This window comes from Saccopteryx bilineata, chromosome 1, assembly GCF_036850765.1.
Source record: "Saccopteryx bilineata isolate mSacBil1 chromosome 1, mSacBil1_pri_phased_curated, whole genome shotgun sequence".
Lineage (NCBI taxonomy): Eukaryota > Metazoa > Chordata > Mammalia > Chiroptera > Emballonuridae > Saccopteryx > Saccopteryx bilineata.
This window is the reverse complement of record NC_089490.1, coordinates 6152448-6176293: the sequence shown is the minus strand read 5'-3', so window position 1 is coordinate 6176293 and position 23846 is coordinate 6152448. Positions and strand designations below refer to the sequence as shown.

The 23846-nt window shown below is 55.9% G+C and overlaps 1 protein-coding gene across 2 annotated transcripts; it reads left to right on the top strand.

Annotated features, from left to right (window-relative positions):
- The first annotated feature begins 7074 nt into the window (after positions 1-7074).
- Positions 7075-22054, top strand: LOC136320336 (tripartite motif-containing protein 26-like). 2 transcript variants are annotated; one of them, XM_066254227.1, is made up of 8 exons: positions 7075-7308; positions 16407-16898; positions 17085-17180; positions 17777-18007; positions 19711-19733; positions 20163-20278; positions 20754-20786; positions 21277-22054. In XM_066254227.1, exons 2-8 carry the CDS (start codon positions 16458-16460, stop codon positions 21972-21974), a joined length of 1638 nt encoding a protein of 545 aa, XP_066110324.1. In that variant the 5' UTR covers positions 7075-7308; positions 16407-16457; the 3' UTR covers positions 21975-22054. The 2 variants fall into 2 exon arrangements, with proteins under 2 accessions (XP_066110324.1, XP_066109900.1); XM_066253803.1 differs by having other exon boundaries at positions 7085-7308; positions 16401-16898; positions 21277-22050.
- Positions 22055-23846: the final 1792 nt, after the last annotated feature.

Genomic DNA, 23846 nt, shown 5'->3' with positions numbered 1-23846 from the left:
CCTTCACATTCTTTGTTAAGTTTATTCCTAGGTATCTTATTTTTATTTTTTGTTGTAATTGCAGAGGAAATTGGGGTTTGTTTGTTTGGGCTTTTTTTTTATTTTCTGAGGTTTTATTATTGGCATACAGGAAAGCTGTAGACTTCTGAATATTGATTTGTATTCTGCAACTTCACTGTATTTGTTTATTGTTCCTACTAGTTTTTTGGTGGAGTCTTTGGGGTCTTCTATATACAAGATCGTGTCATCTGCAAAAAGTGATACCTTTACTTCTTCTTTCCCAATATAGATCTTTTCTTTTTTTCCCTCTTGTCTTATTGTTCTGACTAAAACTTCCAGAACTATGTTAAGTAAGAGTGGAAAAGGTGGGCATCCTAGTCTTGTTCCTGATTTTAGAAGAAAAATCTTCACTTCTTCATTTTAATTGGGTTTGTTTTTTTTCTGGTTTTTATGTCCTTTTTCAGGTTGTTGAAGTTCTCAACTAAGTTTCCTGAGCGTCCTTCTAACCATTGTTTAGAACTCTGTGTCTCCATGTCTCCATTTTGTTTTGCTCTTTTTCTGGAGATTTCTCTTGTTTCTTCATTTGGGGCGTGTTTCCCCCACATTTTGGCTGCCTGTCTGTGGTGTGTGTGTGTGTGTGTCTGGTGTGTGTGTCTGTGTGTGTGTGTCTGTGGTGTGTGTGTCTATGGTGTGTGTGCGCGTGTGTGTGTCTGTGGTGTGTGTGTGTCTGTGGTGTGTGTGTCTGTGGTGTGTGTGTCTGTGGTGTGTGTGTCTGTGTGTGTGTCTGTGGTGTGTGTGTGTGGTGTGTATGTGTGTCTGTGGTGTGTGTGTCTGTGGTGTGTGTGTCTGTATGTGTGTATTTGTGGTGTTTGTATGTGTCTGTGGTGTGTGTGTCTGTGATGTGTGTGTGTGTGTCTGTGTGTGTGTATTTGTGGTGTTTGTATGTGTCTGTGGTGTGTGTCTGTGTATCTGCTACATCTCCCAGTCTGGGCCTTAAGTAGCAGGTGCCCTCTGGAGCCCAGCTGTGCAGCCTCCTGGATCCCCTGAATCAGCTGCTCCGGGAATGTCCTTGTGTGGACTGTGTGTCCTCCTGTCGCAGTGGAGCCTGGATTTCTGCTGGCACGTCCGTAGGTGGTGTGGACCCTCAGGCTGGCTGATCAGGAGGCTCACCCCAACCACAGTGTAGGAGCCGCTTGGGCGGGGGCTGACCCCAGGACAGGTACCTGCTGAAACCTCCCTCAGGGCTGTGTCAGCTGTGGAGCTACCTGGGTGGTGCTCTGGCAGTCTGAGGACAGCCACCAAAGGTCTTGTTTCTGTGGCCTTTGGCAGGGACACTGGAACAGGTCACTGTCAGATGCATCCTGTGAACGGCCTTGGGATATATTTTAGAAGCCACAAAATGAACCCCAGGTGGTAGCTGCCTCTGCTGGGTGTGGTGCACGTGGGAGGGACCACGCTCTGGATCATGGCCAGCTGTCACCATCCTGAGACTGGAGCAGGTCAGCAAAGGGCCCAAGGGACCCTGAGATCCATCCCCACCAGGGCAGACCCTGCTCTTTCCTTAGGTTAAACCAGAGCTCTTCCAGAAACATAGTTACTTTGCCCATAAACAAAAAGTTGTGCAGCTATTTCATTATCAAAAAAGATTTTGTGAGGGATAAAATAAAAAGGCATTGCAATCTGGTCGTGCAGTTGTGGTGGCCACAGGGGAGTCCTGAGGGGAAGAGCAGGAGTTTCCCGTACAGACGGGAGGAGGGGGTGTGTGGAGGGGCTGTTATAACCACAGAGCTGTGATCTGAACATAGAGCTCTTCCTGTCGGGCTTTCTAACGACAGCGTCTGAGAGCTCCTCCCAGAGGCCCTCTGATTCCTGTCCTGGTTAAAGTCTGTCATATATCATATATTTTCACGTTACTAAATCTCGCTTGATTTAAGAGTCTCATCTCAAATGCAAGCAATTGTATTTGAGTAATTGTATTTGACCTAATCAACACTTCATTCACTGTCTCAAAGGCTTTACACATCGCCCTGGCCAGTTGGCTCAGTGGTAGAGCATCGGCCTGGCGTGCAGGAGTCCCGGGTTCGATTCCTGGCCAGGGCACACAGGAGAAGCGCCCATCTGCTTCTCCACCCCTCCCCCTCTCCTTCCTCTCTGTCTCTCTCTTCCCCTCCCGCAGCTAAGGCTCCATTGGAGCAAAGTTGGCCCGGGCACTGGGGATGGCTCCATGGCCTCTGCCTCAGGCGCTAGAATGGCTCTGGTTGCAACAGAGCGACGCCCCAGATGGGCAGAGCATCGCCCCCTGGTGGGCATGCCGGGTGGATCCCAGTCGGGCACATGCGGGAGTCTGTCTGACTGCCTCCCAGTTTCCAACTTAAGAATTAAGTACAAAAAAAAAAAAAAGTCTTTACACATCTTGTCTCACTTGATCTTCACAATGAGTCTATGAAATTGATATAATCATTATGTCCACATTACAACAAAATAAAATAAAGTCTGTGACACACACAGAGACTCAGCAGCTCTCCAAAGTCACACAGAATGGGGGAGAGCAGAAGATTCCAGCCCACATAGAGTCCAGCAGACTCAACTCCACAGCCAGACTCCTCACCAGCCCAAACACTGCTCTGGTCTCCCTCTGGTATGAACACGGGTCTGGAGAGGCTGGAGTGTGGGAGACTTAAGCCAAAAGCATAGCTCTTCCCCACAAACCTCTGACTGTTCGATTAAGCTGGTAGAGGCAGTTCCCACGCCCTTCCCCCCACCTCCATGTCAGCTGTGATGCTGATGGTTTCTACTGGTCCCCTCCCCCATGTCCCTCGGAGAGACTGGGGCAGTTTTCTTTTCACCCTTTGTTTTGTGAAGTGAAGATGTTCTATGCAGGTGGAGGGTGTTCTGGGCTCTGGGGAGAATTCTTGGTTTGCTCAGAAATGTGACTTTGTATCTGAGCTCTCTTTGTTTTGCTAATGGCTTTGCTCTTTGCCCTATAAGTAAAGCATTTTGGGGGGAGACTCACTCTTGCAAGCCATCAGCTTGTCAGGAGTCCTCACAATCCCTCTCTTTTTCTCTCTGTGTTTCCTTTCTAATCCTCCACCATCCCCCCACCCCCCAGACCTGCAAAATGACGAGTGAGTCGTGCTGGTTTGTGACACTAAAGGAAAGAGGTTTGGCTCTGTTCTCAGGGACTCGGGGCCGTGTGTCTGAGGGTCCAGCCAGCAGCTGCAGGGCAGTCACCACTGTGAGCTACAGCAGAGCCCCCTGCGACCACGAAGCCCTGGGACCCTCTTCCACTGCTCTCGCTTGGACTTGAGACGCTGCGTCCGTCAAGGTGTCGTCGTGTGGAGTCAGGATAGAAAGGAGTCGGAGGACAATCCCGACAAGTGAAATGAGGAAACAGGAGCATCCCAGACTGAGAAGTCGCTGGGTCCTCTCCCCTGAGCCCCAGAATCACAAGGGAGGCAGTTTATGGCAGGAATCCCTCGCGGGGGTCCGAGAAGCCAACAGCGTAGGAACCAGCTGAAGCCAGACGACTCCAAGACGGAGGAAACGCTGACCAGAGATCGACCCCAGAGCTCCTTCTACCGTCATTATCATGAACACGGACACAACAGTGAGAAGGGAGTCCAGGGAACGGTGAGCTCAGGACACTTCTGCAGGAGACCACACTGGAGATGGGGCCTCACCCGACCAGGAGGTGGAGGCTACATTCGGCTCCACGAGGTTCAAAGACTGGAAACGCTCAACCCCCAGGAACTGACAGAGCAGGTGCACAGCTCCCTGGTGAGTCTGACCAAGTCCCTGAGAGGTGAGCCCTCACTTCTGTCACACGGTGCCTGTGAGACTTGCAACCAGAGAGCAAAGGGTGGCATCAACCAGTCCTGTGTGAACCCTCTGATCTGTCTCCAGGAACTCACGTCCTAGACTCCTTCTTCTTCTCTAACCAGAACAGAACTTGCTTGCATTCTCACTATTTGTCTTTTGTTTTGTTTTGTTCAGTGAGAGGCAGGGAGGCAGAGAAAAAGACTCCTGCATGTGCATCCACCAGGATACACCCTGCAAGCCCACTAGGGGACAATTCTCTGCACATCTTGGGTGTTGCTCTGTTGCTCAGCAACCAAGCTCTTCTTAGCACCTGAGGTGGAGGCCATGGAGCCATCCTTAGTGCTCAGGGCCAACTTGCTCTAATTGAGACATGGCTGTGGGAGGTGAAGAGAGAGAGAGAGAGAGAGAGAGAGAGAAAGGGGAGGGGAAGGGAGGAGAAGTAGATGGGCGCTTCTCCTGTGTGCCCTGGCCAGGAATTGAACCCAGGACTTCCACACGCTGGGCCAGTGCTCTCTACCACTGTCATCATCTTTATGCTGATGCATCAAAATGAGATTTATTTTCCTGACTTCATCCTTTGTAAAGCCAGTACCCACAGCCACCATCACAGCCGCCTGGCCCATGCAGGTTCGCATTGGATTCGGACAGACAGTAATGAAACAACAGAGACAAGAACTGGTGGGCCATTACCTTTAATCCTAGCTTGCACTGGCAGGCAAGAAATACACACAGTGGGAAAACACTTCCCTTTCCATTCAGGGCTCCCAAAGCCACTGACTTATCTGAGTTTTCCTAGAATCAAAGGTTTGTACTGTTTGTACCTCACCAGCCTTATTCACCTGTTCTCCATCTCCTTTTCTCTGCACAAACTGGCTTCTCCTTCAGCACTCTGTCATCTTGGCTGCTTCTCCTCTCCTCCATGTGGGCTTTCTCTGCTCTCTTCCAGCATGGGCTCTTCTGCCCCATTTTATAGTGTAGAAATCAAAACCTTTCATCCAATATACAAACAAGGAAGTCTCTGATACAAAGTCACTTACCTGAAGCATAATGGGATTGCACCACCCCACATCATGCAACAGTCAAGGGTGTGGGGAAAAGCTTAGTTTTAAAACTAAGCCTTAGGCTATAAGGACTTTGCCGGCTTTCAGCCTGTCTCCCACACCTAATGCAAACTATAAGCGAGCAAACATATATATCATATTTACAAACTTATTTGACCACCATCTTTCCTTGGGTGTGGATGGCACAAATGGTTCTAGTTGGATTCCTGCTGTCTATCTCTCCGAGTTGGGTGATCTAATCTATTTACCCTTTGGTTGCAGAGGAGAAGCGTGAACCGTTGACTCTTAAGTGTGTCCTACTGCCCCTTCCCAGCAAACTGCCAGCCACCAGGTCTCTGCTGGGTGTGAACACAGAAAACCCCACTGGCCAGGGGGGACTGTGGACTTGAATGCCACGGTTCCTGGAACACAGCGACTGAGGCCAGTGGACGTGTGGTTCTTCTGCAGGGAGAGAAAAAGGCATTTCAAAGGACCCGCATTTGGAGAAGCTGAGCCCTTTGCCGTAAGATTTATCCCAGGTTGAAATCGAAGGCTGCTCACAGGTTCCCAAGGTCTTATTTCCGTCTGTCCCGCCGAGGAAAAAGCCCAGTCTTGTCTTCATCAAGCCCAGTATCAAGATCAGATTCCAGATATTCTGCACCGTGAGTTAGCCCGTATCAAAGCGCAGTCCACACCGGGCGCTGCCCAAAGCCTGTCCTTGGGAGACTGCCCACAGAGGGCTGCCCGCCCACGCAACATAGGAGCAAACGAGGTGAGCAGGCATTCCCACGCAGGAAGGCAGAGGGAGAGGCTGGCTTTCCATTACCTCTGTTTATACTTTGGGGCTGGGAAGAACGAGTTTTCCTTAAAGCCAACCAAATAGTTTCCAAATTTCGCTGCTTAGATTGGTTCTTCCCACTAACCAATCAGATCCTTCTAGGTTAGACTGACAGCCCTAAAAGGGCTACCAGTTTAGCTCCCACTGCGCATGCCCAGCAGAATGTCTCCCTTGATCCTCCCCGCGTGGGAGTAGCTGTTCCTTAGAGATGCTTCCTACGTGGCTGGAGATTGATTCCAAAAGACTGAGGGCCCAGTGGACTCCTGGGATGCGCACATGAGCCTCTGAGTGCTGGCCCGGGGAGCCAGGCCCATGCCCCACACTGTGGAACCTCCGTTTTCCTGTCTGTCGAGTGGGGCTATTAATGTGCGCCTAGTTTAAGGATGTTTTGTGTAATGCCCTTTACTCATCGCGAAACTGGAAAACCTGCCTGTCACCACTTCAGCCACTGAGAGGTGAACTTTCACTTCTCACTGAAACAGGGATTGATCTCTATGGGCACTTTATTCAGATGACCAGCAATCTGAGGAAGTGGGGTCATGTCCCCAGAGTTCACTCGAACTCTTATCCCAAAGCAACTTTTTGTAAGGGGGGAAAGGGGAAGGGTTTTGGAATTTCCAGGGGGAGTTCATCATCACAGTCCACGTTAAATGGATCATAGTCAACAGGCCGGTCTGTCCATGGAGCACAAAGGCTTTGCCTGCAGACCCCTAGGGCACAAACGTGTATAGATTTCTTGCGGGTCTCCTTCAGTCACACAGTCCCCTTTAGGTATGCAGAGGCGGATTAAGGTCGGTTGAGGCCCCGGGCGCAGAAGAAAATATTGGACCCCTTGCATTAGAAAAAAGCTTCAAGTTGGGACCCAGGGCGCGAGCGCCCGGTGCGCCCACCATTACATCCGCCTCTGTAGGTCTGCCAGTTCCCGGAACAAAGCTTTTCCTTGCACTAACCATAAAGCCTATTGCCTGTTATGGAAGCTAAAAATTTGACCCTTGCGTTCCCTCTATCAATCATAGGCGCTTCCCACTTAGATGATTGCTTGCTAAAAGATCCTCCCTGATCCAGGAAGTAAATTTAGGCCACATGGGAACGGGGAGTCCTACTTTCTGGAGCACCTGCCGCGCCCTGTAGCGCAAAGGGCTCAACCGCCCTGGTCCAGCCGGGAGCAGGGATGGGGCGGTGCGGGATCCGGCCGCGGAGAGGGGACCTGGCCTCCCAGAGCCCCGCAAGGGAGTCTCGTCATGGCTCAGCACTGGACTCTTCCACCCGGGGACGCCGCAGCGCTCACCGCACGCACAACTGCGGCCTCATCCGAACCGATTTCAGTTTCCTTTTCTCCGGCCTGCGGCCCCAGCCTCGCGGGGGCGCGGAGAATTGCCTCGTGATCAGTGACGTGTAGGAGCCCGAGGTTCCCACTGGGAGGCGGAGTTCGGCAGGAGCCAATCCCGGAGCTGGTCGGGGCGAAATCTCAGTGGCGACGGCTGCGAAGGGCCGGGAGGTTACCCGGCGGGGAAGCGCTGCGGTGCTCGGTGCTGGCGGGGGGTCGCTCCCGGGATCTGAGCGCCGCGGGACGCGGAACGCGGGCGACGTCAGCCCCGGAGCTCGGCACCGGTGAGTAGGGGCGTCCGGGGAGAAACGCAGGAGAGCAGCGTCACACGCGCCAGGTCCCCGCGGTTGGGTGGGAGCCAGGTCCTGCTACCGACCCCGGTCCGGCTGCGCGCCCGGCTGCGCGTTGTGATCCGTGCATCCCTCGGTGCCGGCAGTGCACCCGGGCTCCGTGCGCCCCTCCTCGCCGGCGCATACATCCGTTTGTTCTCGCCGCCTGAGCGGCGGGAAGCGCGTCCACGGCGGCCCGGTAGCTCAGAGCACAGCCGATGTCCAGCCCCTTATTGTAACCGAAGTCATATTTTCTTTCATTTCCTATTTTTCTTTAATTTTTTTCCTTTTCTTCTCCTTTTTCTGGTCCAAATAAACCGGTTCAGTCACGGGTACTTGGGACGCGTCAGTCTTTTCCCTGCTGATTCTCTTCCTGGTTTCGATTTCGGAGGGAGTGTGGGAAGGTCCTTGTGGAGCAGGTGGGGGCCCGACCGACTTCAAAGTCCCGGTTCTCTGGGTGTCCCCGGTGCTCTCGATGCCCCTGGGTCCCACACTGCTCCCGGTGCTCGCGCCGCGGGAGGAGCGGTCTTCCCGGGAAAACGCCGTGTCCAGCGGCCACCCCGGGCCCTGGACCTGTTTAGCTAGAGCCGTAATCCCTGCAAGTGTATCCCCAAGTTTAAAAAGAATCCGCTTTAAAAAAAAAACACAACAAAAACAAACCTAGGCTGTGTTTTGTAGCACAGTGTTAGTTGTACAGAAATACTGTGCAGAGAGGAGAGGGTTCCCCTATAACCCGAAACCTTTCCCCCTTTTATCAACAATGTAACATCAGAGGGCACGTTTGTTCTTGGCCAAAGTCCACAACAGTTAAGTGTTCTTTAGTTTTTTTAAAACGTGAGTGCGTTTTCTGTCCCGGGATCCCATTGGGGTACCGTGTCACATTTAACTCCCACGCGGGACTCCCTCGCTCCCTCACACGCCCCGTGGCCGCGGCCCTTTCCCAGGCTGCCCTTGTCTTGGATGACCGTGACAGTTTTGAGGGTCTGATACTGGTCAGGTGTACTGTAGTCTGCCCCTCTGCTGGAAGTTGAATGTTTTCTCCTGAGAAGGCGCTCATGCGTTATTGGGAGGAAGACCCACAGATACATCACCATTTTCATCCTATGCTATCCTGGGAGCTGGGGGGGGGGGGGTACAACAGAAGATCAGCATAATTGATGACTTGATGTTGATCTTGATCACTGATCTGGCTGAGATAGCGATTGTCAGGTTTCTCTGTCAAGTTACTCTATTACCCTCTGGAAAGCCAGTAGCCATGGCCACCATCACAGCCACCTGGCTCATGCAGGTTTGCATTTGATTCAGACAGTAATGAAACAGTGGAGGCAAGAACTGGTGGGCTATTACTTTTAATCCTAGTTTGCACTCGGTGAGCGAGAAATACACACAGTGGGAAAACATTTTCCTTTCCATTCAGGGCTCCCAAAGCCACTGACTTATCTGAGTTTCCTAGAATCAAAGGTTTCTACCTCACCAGCCTTATTCTTCTCTGTTCCCCATCTCCTTCTCTCTGCACAAACTGGCTTCTCCCTCAGCACTCCGCCATCTTGGCAGCTTCACCTATGCAAAATAAGGAAGTCTCTGATACAAAGCCACTTATCTGAGGCATGAATGGGATTCCTCATAAGAGTGCACCACCCCACATCATGCAACAGTCAAAGGTGTGGGGAAAAGCTTAGTTTTGAGAAGATCTTAGTATTAGAAGATTTCAGTATTAAAAGGGTGGGAAAAGCTTAGTCTTAAAACTAAGCCTTAGGCTATAAGGACCCTGCCTGCTTACAGCCTGTCCCCCACACCCAATGCATACTATACACGAGCAAACATATACATCATATTTACAAACTTATTGGACCAACACTTTCTGCCACACACACACCCTTACTGTGCTCTTTGGAAAATAGTCCCACTGTGTGCAGTCCACACCTAAGGCATGGAGAATATATTTCCCCCACTTCAGGAAAACTATCATATAGTATTTGGAATTATTTCACGTGGGAAAGTTGTCTTTTCTGCCACTTATTAACTTACTCAAAGGAAGGACCTCCCGGATCCAGGGTCACAACATCTGATTCAGGCCTTGGGGTGTGAGCTGGAGCTGATGAAAAAGCCCGTCCAAGGACAAGGGGTGGGGTCTGGGGGCCTTAGGGGGGGCTGTCCTCCCCTCTCTGTATCCAGCGAGCAGGGGAAGCAGGCCTGCGGGTTGGGTGGTAAGTAAGTAAGGCCACCGTGTAGGGCCCGTGCACCCGCCCTGCAGCTCTGACCGCGGTTAAGACCGGAAGCGGGAGAGTAACGGGAATCAGAGGACTGGCAGCTCCTCTGCAGGACACAGGCCACATCCCCCCAGGTCGAAGGCACCGTCCGTTACTTTTTGTTTTCGTAGAAAAAAAAATATTTCGCCAAATTGAACACCACTGATTTCAGAGATACTCAGTGTGATGACTGGCGATCTCAAGGTCGATGAGAAAACGGTCACCTCCCTCGCCGATGGCCTAGACCCCTCCTTCCTCCAGGGAGCGAGCGGATAAGAGCAGCTCCATCTCCCTGACCCGGGATGTTTAGTTCCCTGACTCCATTTATGACCTTGAAAGAAAATTAAATCTGACAAGTTGGCATTTTCCTGCCTGACAGCCAGATGGTGAAACGTTAGCACAATAACACTGCAGTCCTGACCCCAAAGCTCAGCCGTGTTTGCTGTGTTCTGTTTGTTCTTTTTTTGTTTTGTTTTTAGTATTGATTTTAGAGAGCGGGGGAAGGGAGAGAGAGAGACAGACAGACAGACATGGACTCACGGATGCATTTGTTGGTTGAGTCTGGTACGTGCCCTGACCTGGGGTTGAACCTGTAACCTTGCTGTCTGGGGTCGGTGCTCTGACGCAGAGCCTGGTTGGTCTCAGTAACAGCAGTGACTTCAGGTGACACATTAAATACGCTGGCGGACTTGCAAACCTTTATTTCTGTTTGTCCTGTTGTACTGGAAAAACTCAGCCCAACGCTTTTAACATTGACCAGTTTCCTGAAGGACATGATACGGTTCAGATGACCAGGAAGATGAAGGGACATAGAGACTGAGATCTGGGGGTGGGGGGGTCCTGAGTCCAGGAGCTCCTGTCCCTGTGGACTGGGGAGTGTCACCCTCCCAGTGAGGATGTGTCCACCCACCTGGAGGCTTCCTCACACGGGCACCATACACGGTCAGTCCATTCTGGCCTGTCCCTCTCGAATGTGGGAGATGGGGCTGAGAATTCCCAGCTCCCCACCCTGGCTGGGGCTTCTGGTGACAGGCACATCCAGAGACACCAGAGTCACCTCATTAGAACCAGAGCTGCTCCTGGTGCTCGTCACCACCCCGGGAATGACAGGGTTTCGGGAGCTCTGTGTCAGGAATATATATGTATTTATATTGTGTCTTGTTTTTTTTTTTTTTGTTTTTTTTTTCTATTTCACGCCTCTGAATGGCCTGGGTCATTAATTCCCTCCCACTCCTGTGTCTTCTTGGTGACATGATGACCCAGGAAGGTCAGAAGTCCAGCCGCAAGCTGCACGGCAGAGTGGCTGAGGCTCGGTGGGAGTCTGGGTTTGGGTCCTGCCCCAGAACGCTTCATGTTAGGCTTGGTTAGAATGTAGCTGGGCTGGAAGCCTCCTCACCCCGAATTTCTAGGAGCTGTGGGGAGAGGCCATGGTAGCTGAGAGCGTGTGTGGATCCGTCAGCCTGGCAGGGGGTCGTCCTCAGGTGAGGGCCAGAGAACTACTGATATTCTCTACGTTGTTACAGGACCTTCTTTGTCTGGAAAAACAGGCTCATTTTTCTGCATTACGGTCCTTGTGTATTTCAGCCTGGTCATCTTCAATAACTTCCTCTGATGTATCAGTAAGGATTCTTTTTCTTTCCTTTTCTGTTTTATTTTTTCTCCAGATGACAGACAAGCTGTGTTGGATGAGCAAAGGGCGTCGTTGGTCCGTGTGGTGGAGAAGGTTAGGGGTAGATAGCTTCAGCACAGCCTGATGCAGGGGGTCACACGGTGAGCGTGGTTTCTTCATCTGTGGGGTGGCTTCCTTCTCAAAACAGGCCAACCCTCTGGTTAGCAAAATGGCTCCAGCAGCTTCTCACCAGGTGACATCAGCTCTTGAGTTGTTCTCTAGAGACCACAAGAGTCTTTCCCTCTGGTGCCCCAGCTGGGGGTCCTGGTGACAGGCTGGGCGGTCACGGGTCATGTTCTCATTCCTGAAGCAGGTGCTGTGGCCTGGGGGCCCGTGAGGCTAAGTGTCCTGCTTCTCTCTCCAGCTGAGGGCGAGCTTTGTCTGCAGCACATGGTCCCCAGACAGGGACTGGAAGAAGGGAAGCTGGTGAACCCCTTTTCCCAAAGATAAACATTACAGCACTTGAGTTGGGTCACAGCCCCTGCGAGGATCCCGTTGGCTGTTACTGGGCTTCTCTCGGTGGTTTCTTTTCCTTTTTTTTTTTTTATAGCATTTTGCATGTGCACACACACTCACTCACTCACCATGGGGTTCTATTTCCACCCACTAGATCAGCAGAAACTTGAGTGCCAACAGTGCCAGGTGTGGGTGCAGCGTCAGTGCCCCTTGCCTGCTGGTGGGGACGTGCGTGGGTACAGCGTACAGACCCGTTAGAAATGACCGTTTGGCCTGAGCTAGTCCAGGGGAGGCTGTCTCTGTCTGCTGTCCGGCAATGTGGCGTGTCAGTCATTGTCCCAAACGGGGAACCATCAGAAATGGCTGCATCAGAAGTCGAACTCTGTTGTCACCAAGCAATGACAATGAACCACCCCCCAAAATCGGCTCACGGTCACGTGACTGAGTCTCAGGACGTGATGTTGGCAGTCTCCTCCCCTCTTCCCAAAGGCAGTAGGATTCCCTGACGCCTCTGGAGCTCAAAACCAGGAGGAGAAGGAGCCCTCTGCAGACGGAGGTGTGAAACGGAAGGAGAGGGAGAGCAGTTTTTACCGCTGGCTGCCGTGGGCACCGGATCAGCCCTGTGCACGTCTCCTGGTTCTGTCTGGTTCCTGGAGCCCAGCCTGGGGTTCCGCGGTGGGTGGTCGCTGCCTGGGCCCTATGGCGAAGTCGCCTTTCTGGAGAGAAGAGCACTGACTGGCTAAGACTGCGCACAGACCCTTGGGCAGCGTTCCTGGGTTCCTGGGCCCTGAATGGGCGTCGCCCCGTCCTCAGCCAGTTTCCCGCGCCTGGGCGGGCACTGCGCTCATCTTTATTATATGTGGCTTAAGTGTGTTTGTTGCCGATAGCTTATTGGTTGCTTGTGTAACTGTACTAGCCAATGGGGTGAAGTTGCCACGGCATTCAAATAGTCCCGCCTTCTGGCATGCCACCTCACAAATTGAGGTTAAAGATTGGAGCAATTATTATGCTGTTAAGAAATCTTAACACCAGAAGGGGTCTTTGCAATGGTACAAGACTAGAGGTTCTCCAATTGAAAAATAATGTCATAATAGCTAAGTCTTTGACTGGCTCCTCTAAAGCTGAAATATATGTCATTCCAAGAATTGATTTGGCTCCATCTCAAACAGGGTTGCCATTTCAATTGAGACGTAGACAATTTCCTGTAAAACTTGCCTTTGCTATGACCATCAATAAGTCTTAGGGCCAAACGCTTAAGCGTGTTGGCATTTTTTTACCTGAGCCTGCATTTGGACATGGTCAACTTTATGTTGCCTGTTCAAGAGTTCGTGAAAGAACGGACGTAAAATTAAAAATAATGGATGGTCCTCTGCAAGGCGAGCTTAAAAATGATGGAAAGATCTATACAAGAAATGTGTACAAAGAGATCTTTGACATGTGAATTAACATTTTATTATTTAAATCACCTTCATTTATTGAGCTAGTGGTAGCTCTTAAGAAATGTACCGCCAGTGGTTTCCTTCATTGCACTCTACTTGAAGCAATTAAGCAAGTAGAAGGGGGAAACCCCGTGGGGCAGTAAGCAAAGGGGCGTCCTCGCCGCCTGCCCTGGGTAATTCAGTTTGAATTAGCAGACACCTTTGCACAAATCATTTTAATTACAATTTATAATATCTAGAACAGCGGTCATTTCGTATGACCGCAGGGCTATCTAGTTCTGGATAAGGCAGGCGCCGTCTCTGAGGTCTGGGAGAAGCTGGTGTTCAATAGGCTGGGACCTCCTGGGACAGGCAGCAGCGCGGGGGATCCAGTGTTGGCCCGGGACTCTGAGGACTGAGGTTGAAAACCCCAAGGTCACAGGCTTGTGCGTGGGCTCATAGACATGTCCCTGTGGTCCTGGCTTGAGCCCCCTGTCAGGGCACATATGAGAGAGTGGTCACTGAACAACCAGTAACCTGTCGGATGAATTGTGCCACCTTCTATCTAAAACCCTCCTGGACACTTTATTTATCTGTCAGAGAGAGGGATACAGACAGGAATGGAGAGAGATGAGAGGCATCAATCATCAATTTTTCATTGCAACACCTTAGTTGTTCATTGATTGCTTTTTCACATTTGCCTTGACCGCAGGCCTTCAGCAGACCAAGTAACCTTTTGCTCGCGCCAGCGACCTTGGGTCCAAGCTGGCGACCTCGGGGTCTCCACTGCACCACAGCCTGGTCAGGCTATTTTATTTTTATTTTTATTTTTTTTTTAATTGAGAGGTAGGGAGATACAGAGACAGACACCCAGATGTGCCCCAACTGGATTTACCTGGCAATTCCTATCTGGGGCTAATGCTTTACCCACCTGGGGCCAATGCTCTCAACTGAGCTATTTTTAGCACCTGAGGCAGAGGTTCCACAAAGCCATCCTCAGCGCCCAGAGCCAATGCACTCAAATCGATCAAGCCATGGGCTGTAGGAGGGGGAGAGAGAGATAGAGAGAAGGGAGAGGGGAGAGAACCAGATGGTTGCTTCTCCTGTGTGCCCTGACTGGGAATCGAACCCAGGACGTCCACACACCAGGTCGTCGTTCTGCCACTGACCAGGGGCCTCAGTGACACTTGAAAGCCTGGTCCCATCTGCCTTCCTGGCGGCTGCAGCCTCTATGCCCCTTTGAGCACAGTGCGGACTGCCACTGGTCAGAGTGAGCCTCGGCCTGGTCCTGGGGGTTTGCACGGCCGCACTGAGCTTCAGAGCACCACTGACGTTCTGCCCTTGGGGGGGGGGGCGGGGGGGAATAGAACAGTAACCCCTCTGTCCACAGAACTGGCGTCTCCTGAGACTGCCTGGTGGCCGCCCCGTAACCACAGCACAGCCATGATGGTGAAGTCTGGGGGGTCCAGGCCATTGGTGTGGTCGTGTCCGCAGGGGTGTGGCCACCTCTCCAGTGTCCAGGCCCAGATCACTCTCTTGTTGCCCGAGTTCTGTCCTCTCTGGGATCGTGAGATGCGCCTCACAGAAGTTCACTTCTAGGAGAAATTGCTTATTTTATTTGATTTCTGTTTAAATGTATTGATTGATTTTTAGAGAGCGAGAGGGGGAAGGAAGAAAGAGAGGGAAACAGACTTGTTGTTCCACTTATTCATGCATTCACGGGTGGGTTCTCGTAGGTGTCCTGACCCGGGATCAAACTGGCAACCTTGGCCTATGGGGATGACGCCCTAACCAACTGAGCTCCCGGCCAGGGTCTCATTGTGTCTTAAAGCCACGGTGCTCTGACTCCATCCCAGCGTCCAGTGGACTCTGTTTGCAGCTGCAGGGTCCCTTCCATTTGTGCGGTTCTTTCACTACATAGTATCACTTGTGAGATCCTCAGGAAGGAGACATTGTTCTGTTCCTGCTTTGTTTTTCCTCTGGGTCTCAGGGGGTGGGGTCGTTTCTAGCTCATTGCCATCACTGGGGTGGAAGAAACGAAGGCGCTGAGCTGTTGCGCGGGGCCCTGCCGGGCTCAGTCTGTCCTGTCCCGACTTCCCGTGTCTGCGTGGCTCCGCGCCAGCCTCGCGGTGGCCTGCGTGCCGGCCTGGCCCCGCCCCTCGAGGACCCCGTGTCACCGTGGCTGGTTCTCCCTCGCTTCCTCTCTCGCTGCGACTTGAGATCAATGCCCTTGCGTCTGGTGCTTTGAACGCTCCTGGCTGTGGGGGCCCCGGTTACTGGGTGCGGGGGGCCGGGTCCTGGGTTCTCTCCGAGATTCCTTTCTGTGTCCCGTGCTGATGCTCGGTACGTTCAACCTAATTCTTTTACTCAGCCCACTCAGGAAACCCTGCGGGTGCCCCTCCCCGTTTCATGGATGGATAAACTGAGGCCCAGGGTGCTTCCAAGAGTTCTGCACTGTCGCCCAGAATCAGGAGCGGGAGGCGGGTGTTGTCGGCGCAGGAAGTGGGCGGGGCTGCAAAGGCGGAGGGACCCCAGTCCTCTCTGCTCAGCTCCTGTGCTGCCTCCGGGGGCCAAGCCCTCAGCACGTGGCCATCATGGCGGCGGAGCGTCTGTCCCGTCCCCACGGGGAGCTCAGTGAGGCCAGCAGGGCAGCCAGGCCCGCTGCAGGGGGAGTCCCAGCTGGGAGAGAGCCCGGTGTGGCCGGCTTGTGCTCTGCCCACAGGCGGTCCAGTGAACGTGAACCAAACCCACACCACAGCGCAGCCCGTCTGTGAAGGTTTATTCCAGGGCTCACCCTGTCGATGCGTCTTGGTCAAGAACCCCCATGCTCTTAGTCTCTGCAACTCCGGAGGAGCAAACAGAAGAGGTCTCCTGACTGTCGGGGGTGGGGGCTCGTGGGAAGCAGCAGAGCTGTAGGATGTGTGCTCACGAGGACAGTGTCCCGGCAGGGAGCCCCGGGTGTCCTGTTCTAGTAGCCGGTGCGTCAGCTGATGGAAGGAGTGCTTCCACGGCCCCACGGCTCAGGCTCGGGAGCTCCGCTGGGCTGCTCTGCCAAGCCCCCCTCTCTGGGCCCGAGTTCCTTGCCTGTCAAGGGAGAGGTTGGGCTGGATGGTCAGTGGGTGCTCTCGCTCTGCTCTTCTGTGAGCCTGGCTGTCACCCCGCTTGCCTCTGGGTGGCCGGGGCTGGCGGCCCCACCTGAGGCTGTCACCTCTGCCCTCTGCCGGTGCGCTCTTGACTCCGTGTCTGGTCTCCAAGGAGCAGACGCCCCCCCACCAGTGAGCAGACGCCCCTGACCTCAGGACTAAGGACGCCATGGCCACGTCGGCACCACTGCGCAGCCTGGAGGAGGAGGTGACCTGCTCCATCTGCCTCGATCACCTGCAGGACCCCGTGACCATCGACTGCGGTCATGTCTTCTGCCGCAGCTGCGCCGCCGACGTCCCCCCCGTCGCCGCAGGCTGCCCCCTCTGTCCCCTCTGCAAGAAGCCTTTTCAGAAGGAGAACGTCCGCCCCGTGTGGCAGCTGGCCAGCCTGGTGGAGAGCATCCAGCGGCTGAAGGTGGACAGGGGCGGGTCACCGGAGCGGGCGGCCCGGGAGGAGCAGCGTGGCGCGCGGCTGTGCCCGCGGCACCGGGAGAAGCTGCACTATTACTGCGAGGAGGACGGGCAGCTGCTCTGCGTGCTCTGCAGGGAGTCCCGGGAGCACAAGTCCCATGAGGCCGTCCTGCTGGAGAAGGCCGCCCAGCCCCACAGGGTAAGCCCTCCAGCCCACCCTGGACGGTGCCGGCCGCGCCCTCCTCTGCGCCCACCTGGATGGTGGAGGACAGGCCCGGCCGGGCCCCGCTGAAGGCTTCTTGCTGGCCAAGGACTCGGCCTGAGTCCACCTGCTGCTGCCCCAGCCCAGAGCATCCACCTGTCCCCACTGCTTGTCTTTCTACAGGAAAAAATCCTGAACCACCTGAGTGCTCTAAGGAGAGACAGAGACAAAGTTCAGGGCTGTCGGGCGAAGGGAGCAGCTGAGGCCACGGCCGCGCTGGTGAGTGAGGCTGTGGAGGGGACACTGAGGCCGTGGGCCTCGCAGCTGGAGCTCCTGAGCTTGGGAGGAGCAGTGGGCAGGCCTGCGCTGGTCCCCCGGGCTCTGGGCGCTGGCCCGTGTCCTGGTCTGAGCAGGGAGTGGGTTTTCTAGGCGTCACCTGATGCAGCTGCCCCGGTTCTGAAAGAGGATCCAGGTGTGGGGCTCTGAGGGGGGCCTGGCCGCGCCCTTCCTGTCACAGAGGGGGGCAAGACGTGATTCCTGGGAGCGGGGGAGGGGCGGGCTGAGGACGCACCTGGCCACGCCCCCCCCACAGCTGCTGGTCGCGGGGACAGGCGGCCCGTGTACTTCCGGAAACGCTCTACCACTGAGCCCACTGGCCAGGGCCTCCCTGACTCTTCTTTGAGGAGAGGAGGTTGGCCCAGGCATGCTGGAAAGCCCCTTTACCCTCCGCCCCCCGAGACGGAACACTAGAATAGAATTCATGAGTGGCGGCCGCTAGGGTGGAAGGATCCTTCTGGAGCACCGCTCACACCAGATCTTGTGGGGTTTCCAGCCCCCGGCGGCAGCATCACCCCTCTCCCTTCTCGCCCTTGCAGAGGAAGCTCCAGGAGGAGAGGCAGGCCATCGTGGCCGAGTTCGAGCAGGGCCACCAGTTCCTGCGGGAACGGGAGCAGCGGCTGCTGGACCAGCTGACCAGGCTGGAGCAGGAGCTGGCGGAGGGCAGGGAGGAGTACCAGGCCCGGGGCAGCAGGGAGCTTGCCCGGCTGACGCTCCTCATCTCCGAGCTGGAGGGCAGAGCACAGCAGCCGGCTGCCGAGCTCATGCAGGTGAGACCTCTTCCTCTGGGGGCAAGGAACCTGGGCACCAGGGCGTCGGTCCCCCGGGGAGTCACTCCCACTGGGGACCTCGGTTTCCTCTTCTGAAACACGGGGTGATCATCCTGCCCCCAAGTACCTGTACCAGTGGTGGCTTGGACATCAGATGAGATGACTGGCCTGTTGACACTTAAAAAAGGAAACATTCAGCCTGACCAGGTGGTGGCACGGTGGACAGAGCATCGACCTGGGAGGCTGAGGTCCCTGGTTCAAACCCCGAGGTCCCCGGCTTGACTGAGGGCTCATCCAGTTTGAGTGTGGGATCATAGACATGACCCTGAGTTCATTGTCTTGAGCCCAAAGGTCTCTGACTTGAGCCCAAGGCGGCTGCGGCTGGCTTGTGTTGAGGGACAGATTAGAACGATTTGCCAGAAACTCTGCCGTCCCTGGGCAGCGGCTTCCTGGCCGAGCAGGTGTGGCTCTGAGCTCACAGAACTGCCCACTGCAGGGCCCCCTTCTTCCCGAGACTTTTGGGAACGGTCACCAGCAGCGACCGGCAGCCCATTCCATTTGGTTCGCAAGCACTCGCGTGATCCTGTAACGGTGTGTGTGTTACATGGAGAGCTTGCTGTCAGCTTCCCCTGCACGAGGTCGGCTCTATGAGGTTGAGGTTTGCACAGCACTGTTTTGTTTTGCTTGCTTGTTTGTTTTACTGCTGTGCCCCAGGCTTCTAGAGCGGAGCCTGGCATGTAGGAAGCACTTAATTAATATTTGTGAGTGAGCGAAAGGAAGGCAGAATGTAATGCTGACGTCACGGAGGCTCTAGACTCAGAAGGAAATAACCAGCATCCCACAGGGACCCTTCCTGGGCCACCCTGTCCCCACACAGACATGACAGCACTGTCCTTCCTCCAGCTGGGGCCACAGTGCCCTTGACCGTCCACAGCTGTGCGGGCGGGTCTGTGTGGACACGTGTGGCTCTCTGTCTCGGCCGCTGCGGCTGCAGGCTGTTCTCACTGTCAGCTGGCCCCCAGCACGGCCTCCAGACGGGCTGTGTTCACGGGCGTCCCTCAGCCCGGGCTCTCGAGGACCATCACCATGTCCAGAATTCAGCCAAGAGAAGAGAGGAAGGAGGAGAAGGCAGTTTCCTTTCTTTTTTAAGGGACACGACCCCCAAATTGTTGTCATCGCCTCCTCCTACGTCCTGTTGACCAGCTTGGTCTTGTGTCCAGACCCCGGTTACCAGGAAACCTGGGGAGTGCAGTTTCTTGCTGGGTCCTGTTATTAAAAGGGAGAAGGGGACCCTGGACACGGGAAGATGCTTCGTCACAGCCACAGGGAAGCAGAGGCGTGTGGCACCCCCACCTGAAACCCGTGGGTGGTTACTGCTGTGCACGGAACACCGTGTAAATCCACCCACGCCCTTCCACCCACTGCCAGCTGGCCTGCCGCCTTTGCCGAGGGCTCTCCACCTGTCTGTCCTCTCCCTGGCCTGCACACTGTCCTCCACACCTGAGCCCACGGGCCACCCCCTCAGACCCGCTGGCCCTGCCCTCTCTGTCCCCACCGGCCCTGTTTGCTCTGTCGCTGCTGTGTCTGCTGTTTTATCCACGAGAACGCCACTGCGTAGGAAGGGGCTGCGTCCCCTCTCTAGAGCGGTGTTGCTGCAGGGCGTGAGGTCTGACTCACACTGACCCTGTGCTTTCTCCCTCCAGGACGGCAGAGACTTCCTGAACAGGTGAGAGCGTCCTCTCTGGAGTCTGCCTCACCCCCCACCCCATGTCCTCCCCGTTCCCTGACCACGTCCATTTGAATGAATGGGGAGTGAAAGGTGCCCACAGCCCTCAGTCCCCCCTGGGAAAGGTGCCCACAAATCACAGTTCCCCCTGGGAATGGTGCCCACAGCCCTCAGTTCCCCCCGGAAAAGGTGCCCACAAATCACAGTTCCCCCTGGGAATGGTGCCCACAGCCCACAGTTTCCCCGCCCAGTAAGTGAGAACGCATCCTTGAACCAGGACTTGCTGTCCACTGGAACAAGTTCCCTGTGGAGTCCCAGCCTCGTGGCCCTGTGTTACGGGGCATAATCACCCTTTTCCTTCCCCCTTCCGGCTTGTCCTGAGGGTTGAGGGAAACATGGGGACAGAGAAACTGTGTGTCATTGTCTCAGGTATCCACGGAATAAGTTCTGGATGGAGAAACCCATTGCCCACATGACTAAGAGGAAGACGGGAGAATTCTCAGATAAGCTTGTGTGTCTGCAGCGAGGCTGGAGAGAATTCCAGGGTGAGGGCACTGGGGGGACCCCAGGGTGGGGGGCCGGGGAGAGCCCCGGGGGGTGGGGGGTCAGGGCCAGGGAGAGCCCCGGGGTGGGGGGCCGGGGAGAGCCCGGGGGTGGGGGGTCGGGGAGAGCCCCGGGGGTGGGGGACCGGGGAGAGCCCAGGGTGGGGGAGAGCCCCAGGGTGGGGGGCTGGGGAGACCCCCGGGGTGGGGGGCCGGGGAGAGCCCGGGGGTGGGGGGTCGGGGAGAGCCCCGGGGTGGGGGCCAGGGAGAGCCCAGGGTGGGGGACCGGGGAGAGCCCTGGGGTGGGGGCACAGGGGATGGGCTATCACTGACCGAGGTGCCTGCCCTTCCTGTCCTGCTCTCCTGTCTTGGCCCTCAGAGGGCCGCCTGGTGGTTCTCACTCTACTTCCGGGGACCCAGGGATGGAGCCTCTAAATTTGCCGGGCTTGAGGGTCATGCTGCCCTTTGTCCTCCCCAGGGAAGCTGCTGAGAGACTTGGAATATAAGACAGGTGAGTGTCCAGGGGGTGTTCTGAATTAACCTCTCCCCACAGAGTCTGTGACAGTCCCCCAGGGCCCAGGGGGTGGGGGGGTCCCTTCCCAGGGCATGGGAGAATCTCCCAGTTGCAGACCTCAGCCCCGCTCTGTGTGTTCTGACCACCTGCTGCGCTCAGGCTGCAGGTCAGGCCCCCCCTCCCCCCCCCCCGTGATGGCTGGGCCTTCTCTGCCCGTGCTCCGTCATTGCGGCCTCACAGGTCCTGCGGCCGGTCCCTGCCCTGTGACTTGAGTTTCTCCTCGTCTGGCCCAATCCCACGCCTCCTGTATTCAGAGCCGACTCTGACGGCTCCCTGGCAGCCCTGCTGTGGGGCTGGGCACTGCGTACACCCCGGAGGGCCATGCACGGGGACCGTGTGCTGTGTGCAACCCTGCCGTGGACGCCATGGAGACTTTGGGGCCCCTCCCGGCCCACCAGTGACCCTGTGACCTCTTCTGTCCCCACAGTGAGCGTCACCCTGGACCCACAGTCGGCCAGCAGGTACCTGCAGCTGTCGGGGGACTGGAAGTGTGTGACTTACAGTGACAGCTGGGACCAGGGCGGTTTCCTGGGCCCCCAGCGGTTCGACTGTGAGCCGGCCGTGCTGGGCAGGAAGGGCTTCACCTGGGGCAAGGTCTACTGGGAAGTGGAGGTGGACAGGGAGAGCTGGTCTGAGGATGAAAACGACGGGGACGAGGAGGAGGAGGAGGAAGGGGGGGAGGAGGAGGAGGAGGAGGAGGAGGAGGTCGGAGATGAATATGGCGACTGGGAAACGGATGAGGATGAGCAGTCGCTGTGGGGGGAGGAGGAAGAAGAAGAGGCGGAGGAAGAGGAGGAGGAGGTTCTGGAAAGCTGCATGGTGGGGGTGGCCCGGGACTCCGTGAAGAGGAAGGGAGACCTCCGCCTGCGGCCGCAGGACGGGGTGTGGGCGCTGCGACTCTCTTCCGCCGGCATCTGGGCTCGCACGGACCCCGAGGTCGAGCTCTCCCCGGCCGTGCGGCCCCGGAGAGTGGGCATCGCTCTGGACTACGAAGAGGGCACCGTGACTTTCACCAACGCCGAGTCGCTGGAACTCATCTACACCTTCACTGCCACCTTCACGCGGCGCCTGGTCCCCTTCCTGTGGCTCAGGTGGCCTGGAACGCGCCTCCTGCTGAGACCCTGAGCCCCGCCTGGGCGCCTGCCCCAGCCCCCGCCCCCGCCCCCGCGCGCGGGACTGCGCGTGTCCCCCGGATTCCGGGACTGACGCGGGGATTCCGGTGTCTGACCGTCTCTCTGGATTCCGGGACGGACGAGGGGATTCCGGTGTCTGACTATCTTTCCTCCGGATTCTGGGACGGACGGGATTCCGGTGTCTGACTGTCTCTCCTCCGGATTCTGGGACGGACGAGGGATTCCACTGTCTGACCGTCTCTCCTCTGGATTCTGGGACGGACGGGGGGATTCCGGTGTCTGACCGTCTCTCCTCTGGATTCTGGGACGGACGGGGGGATTCCGGTGTCTGACCGTCTCTCCTCTGGATTCTGGGACGGACGAGGGGGATTCCGGTGTCTGACCGTCTCTCGGGATTCTGGGACGGACGGGATTCCGGTGTCTGACCGTCTCTCCGGATTCTGGGACTGACGCGGGGATTCCGGTGTCTGACCGTCTCTCTGGATTCTGGGACGGACGAGGGGGATTCCGGTGTCTGACCGTCTCCTCCGGATTCTGGGACGGACGGGATTCCGGTGTCTGACCGTCTCTCCGAATTCTGGGACTGACGTGGGGATTCCGGTGTCTGACTGTCTCTCTGGATTCTGGGACGGACGGGGGGATTCCGGTGTCTGACCGTCTCCTCCGGATTCTGGGACGGACGGGATTCCGGTGTCTGACCGTCTCTCCTCTGGATTCTGGGACGGACGGGAGGATTCCACTGTCTGACCGTCTCCTCCGGATTCTGGGACGGACGGGATTCCGGTGTCTGACCGTCTCTCTGGATTCTGGGATTGACAGGGGGATTCCGGTGTCTGACCGTCTCTCGGGATTCTGGGACGGACGGGATTCCGGTGTCTGACCGTCTCTCCGAATTCTGGGACTGACGTGGGGATTCCGGTGTCTGACTGTCTCTCTGGATTCTGGGACGGACGGGGGGATTCCGGTGTCTGACCGTCTCTCTGGATTCTGGGATTGACGGGGGGATTCCGGTGTCTGACCGGAGCACCTGAAGCGAGGGAGAGGCGGGACCCCCCTCCATCCACTGCTGGCCCCTCCCAGGGGCCGTGACCACTGAGACCTCAGTGTTGCGGCTGCGCCCACACTGCGGTGGCCGGTTCTTCTCCGGGCTTGTGGGATCCTGGTGCAGCTTCCGACCCTGCAGTCCACGTGGGCCCCTCCCTCCCTCCCTCCCTCCCTCCCTCCCTCGTGCCACTGCCTTGGACCCAGCCCTGCCCTTTGTTGAGGAAGAAACCAGGCAGCAGCATCTTGCCCGGCGTGTTCATCCCGTGCCAGCTGTCCTTGGGAAAGATCAGTGGACTGTTCCACCCCGGCCATTTTGCTGTCCCCAAATCCCATCGCTCCCGCCCCCGCCCCGAGCCCACTCTGCTGCCTTCCCTGGTGTCTGACCGGACCTACCCGGACTCGGGGTTACACAGCTGTGAAAAGGCTGAGGGTGAACTGAATCGAGACCCACTGGCGTTTCCGGGCGTTTAAATTAAGCCGCGGAGTTCGGTGGGATTCACCTCCTTGTGTCCAGAGGCCACGCCTCTCTGAGACCAGGGCTGTGTGTGTGTCTGATTCCCAAACTGAGGGTGTGGAACTCCCTGGAGCCATCTGTGGTCTCGGGAACGGTCTAGATACCTGTCAGTCTGGGGTGACAATGACCAAAACATTGTCTAGGTGGGTTGGTCCTTGCAAGCAGAGATTTTTTATTTTTATTTTTTTTTAAAGAATCCAGACTATCTTTTGCTCTTTTCGGTTCATCTAAAATCATCGGGGCAACATGCAGTCAAGCAGGCATCCCGTGCCTTGGAAGCTCTGGTCCGTTTCTCCCGAGAGGGGC

Coding starts and splice junctions, on each gene's coding strand:
- LOC136320336 (XM_066254227.1), top strand. CDS start 16,458: ATGGCCACGTCGGCACCACTGCGCAGCCTGGAGGAGGAGGTGACCTGC. Junction 17,181..17,776: donor CTGAGGCCACGGCCGCGCTG/GTGAGTGAGGCT, acceptor TCGCCCTTGCAG/AGGAAGCTCCAGGAGGAGAG. Junction 20,279..20,753: donor AGGCTGGAGAGAATTCCAGG/GTGAGGGCACTG, acceptor TGTCCTCCCCAG/GGAAGCTGCTGAGAGACTTG.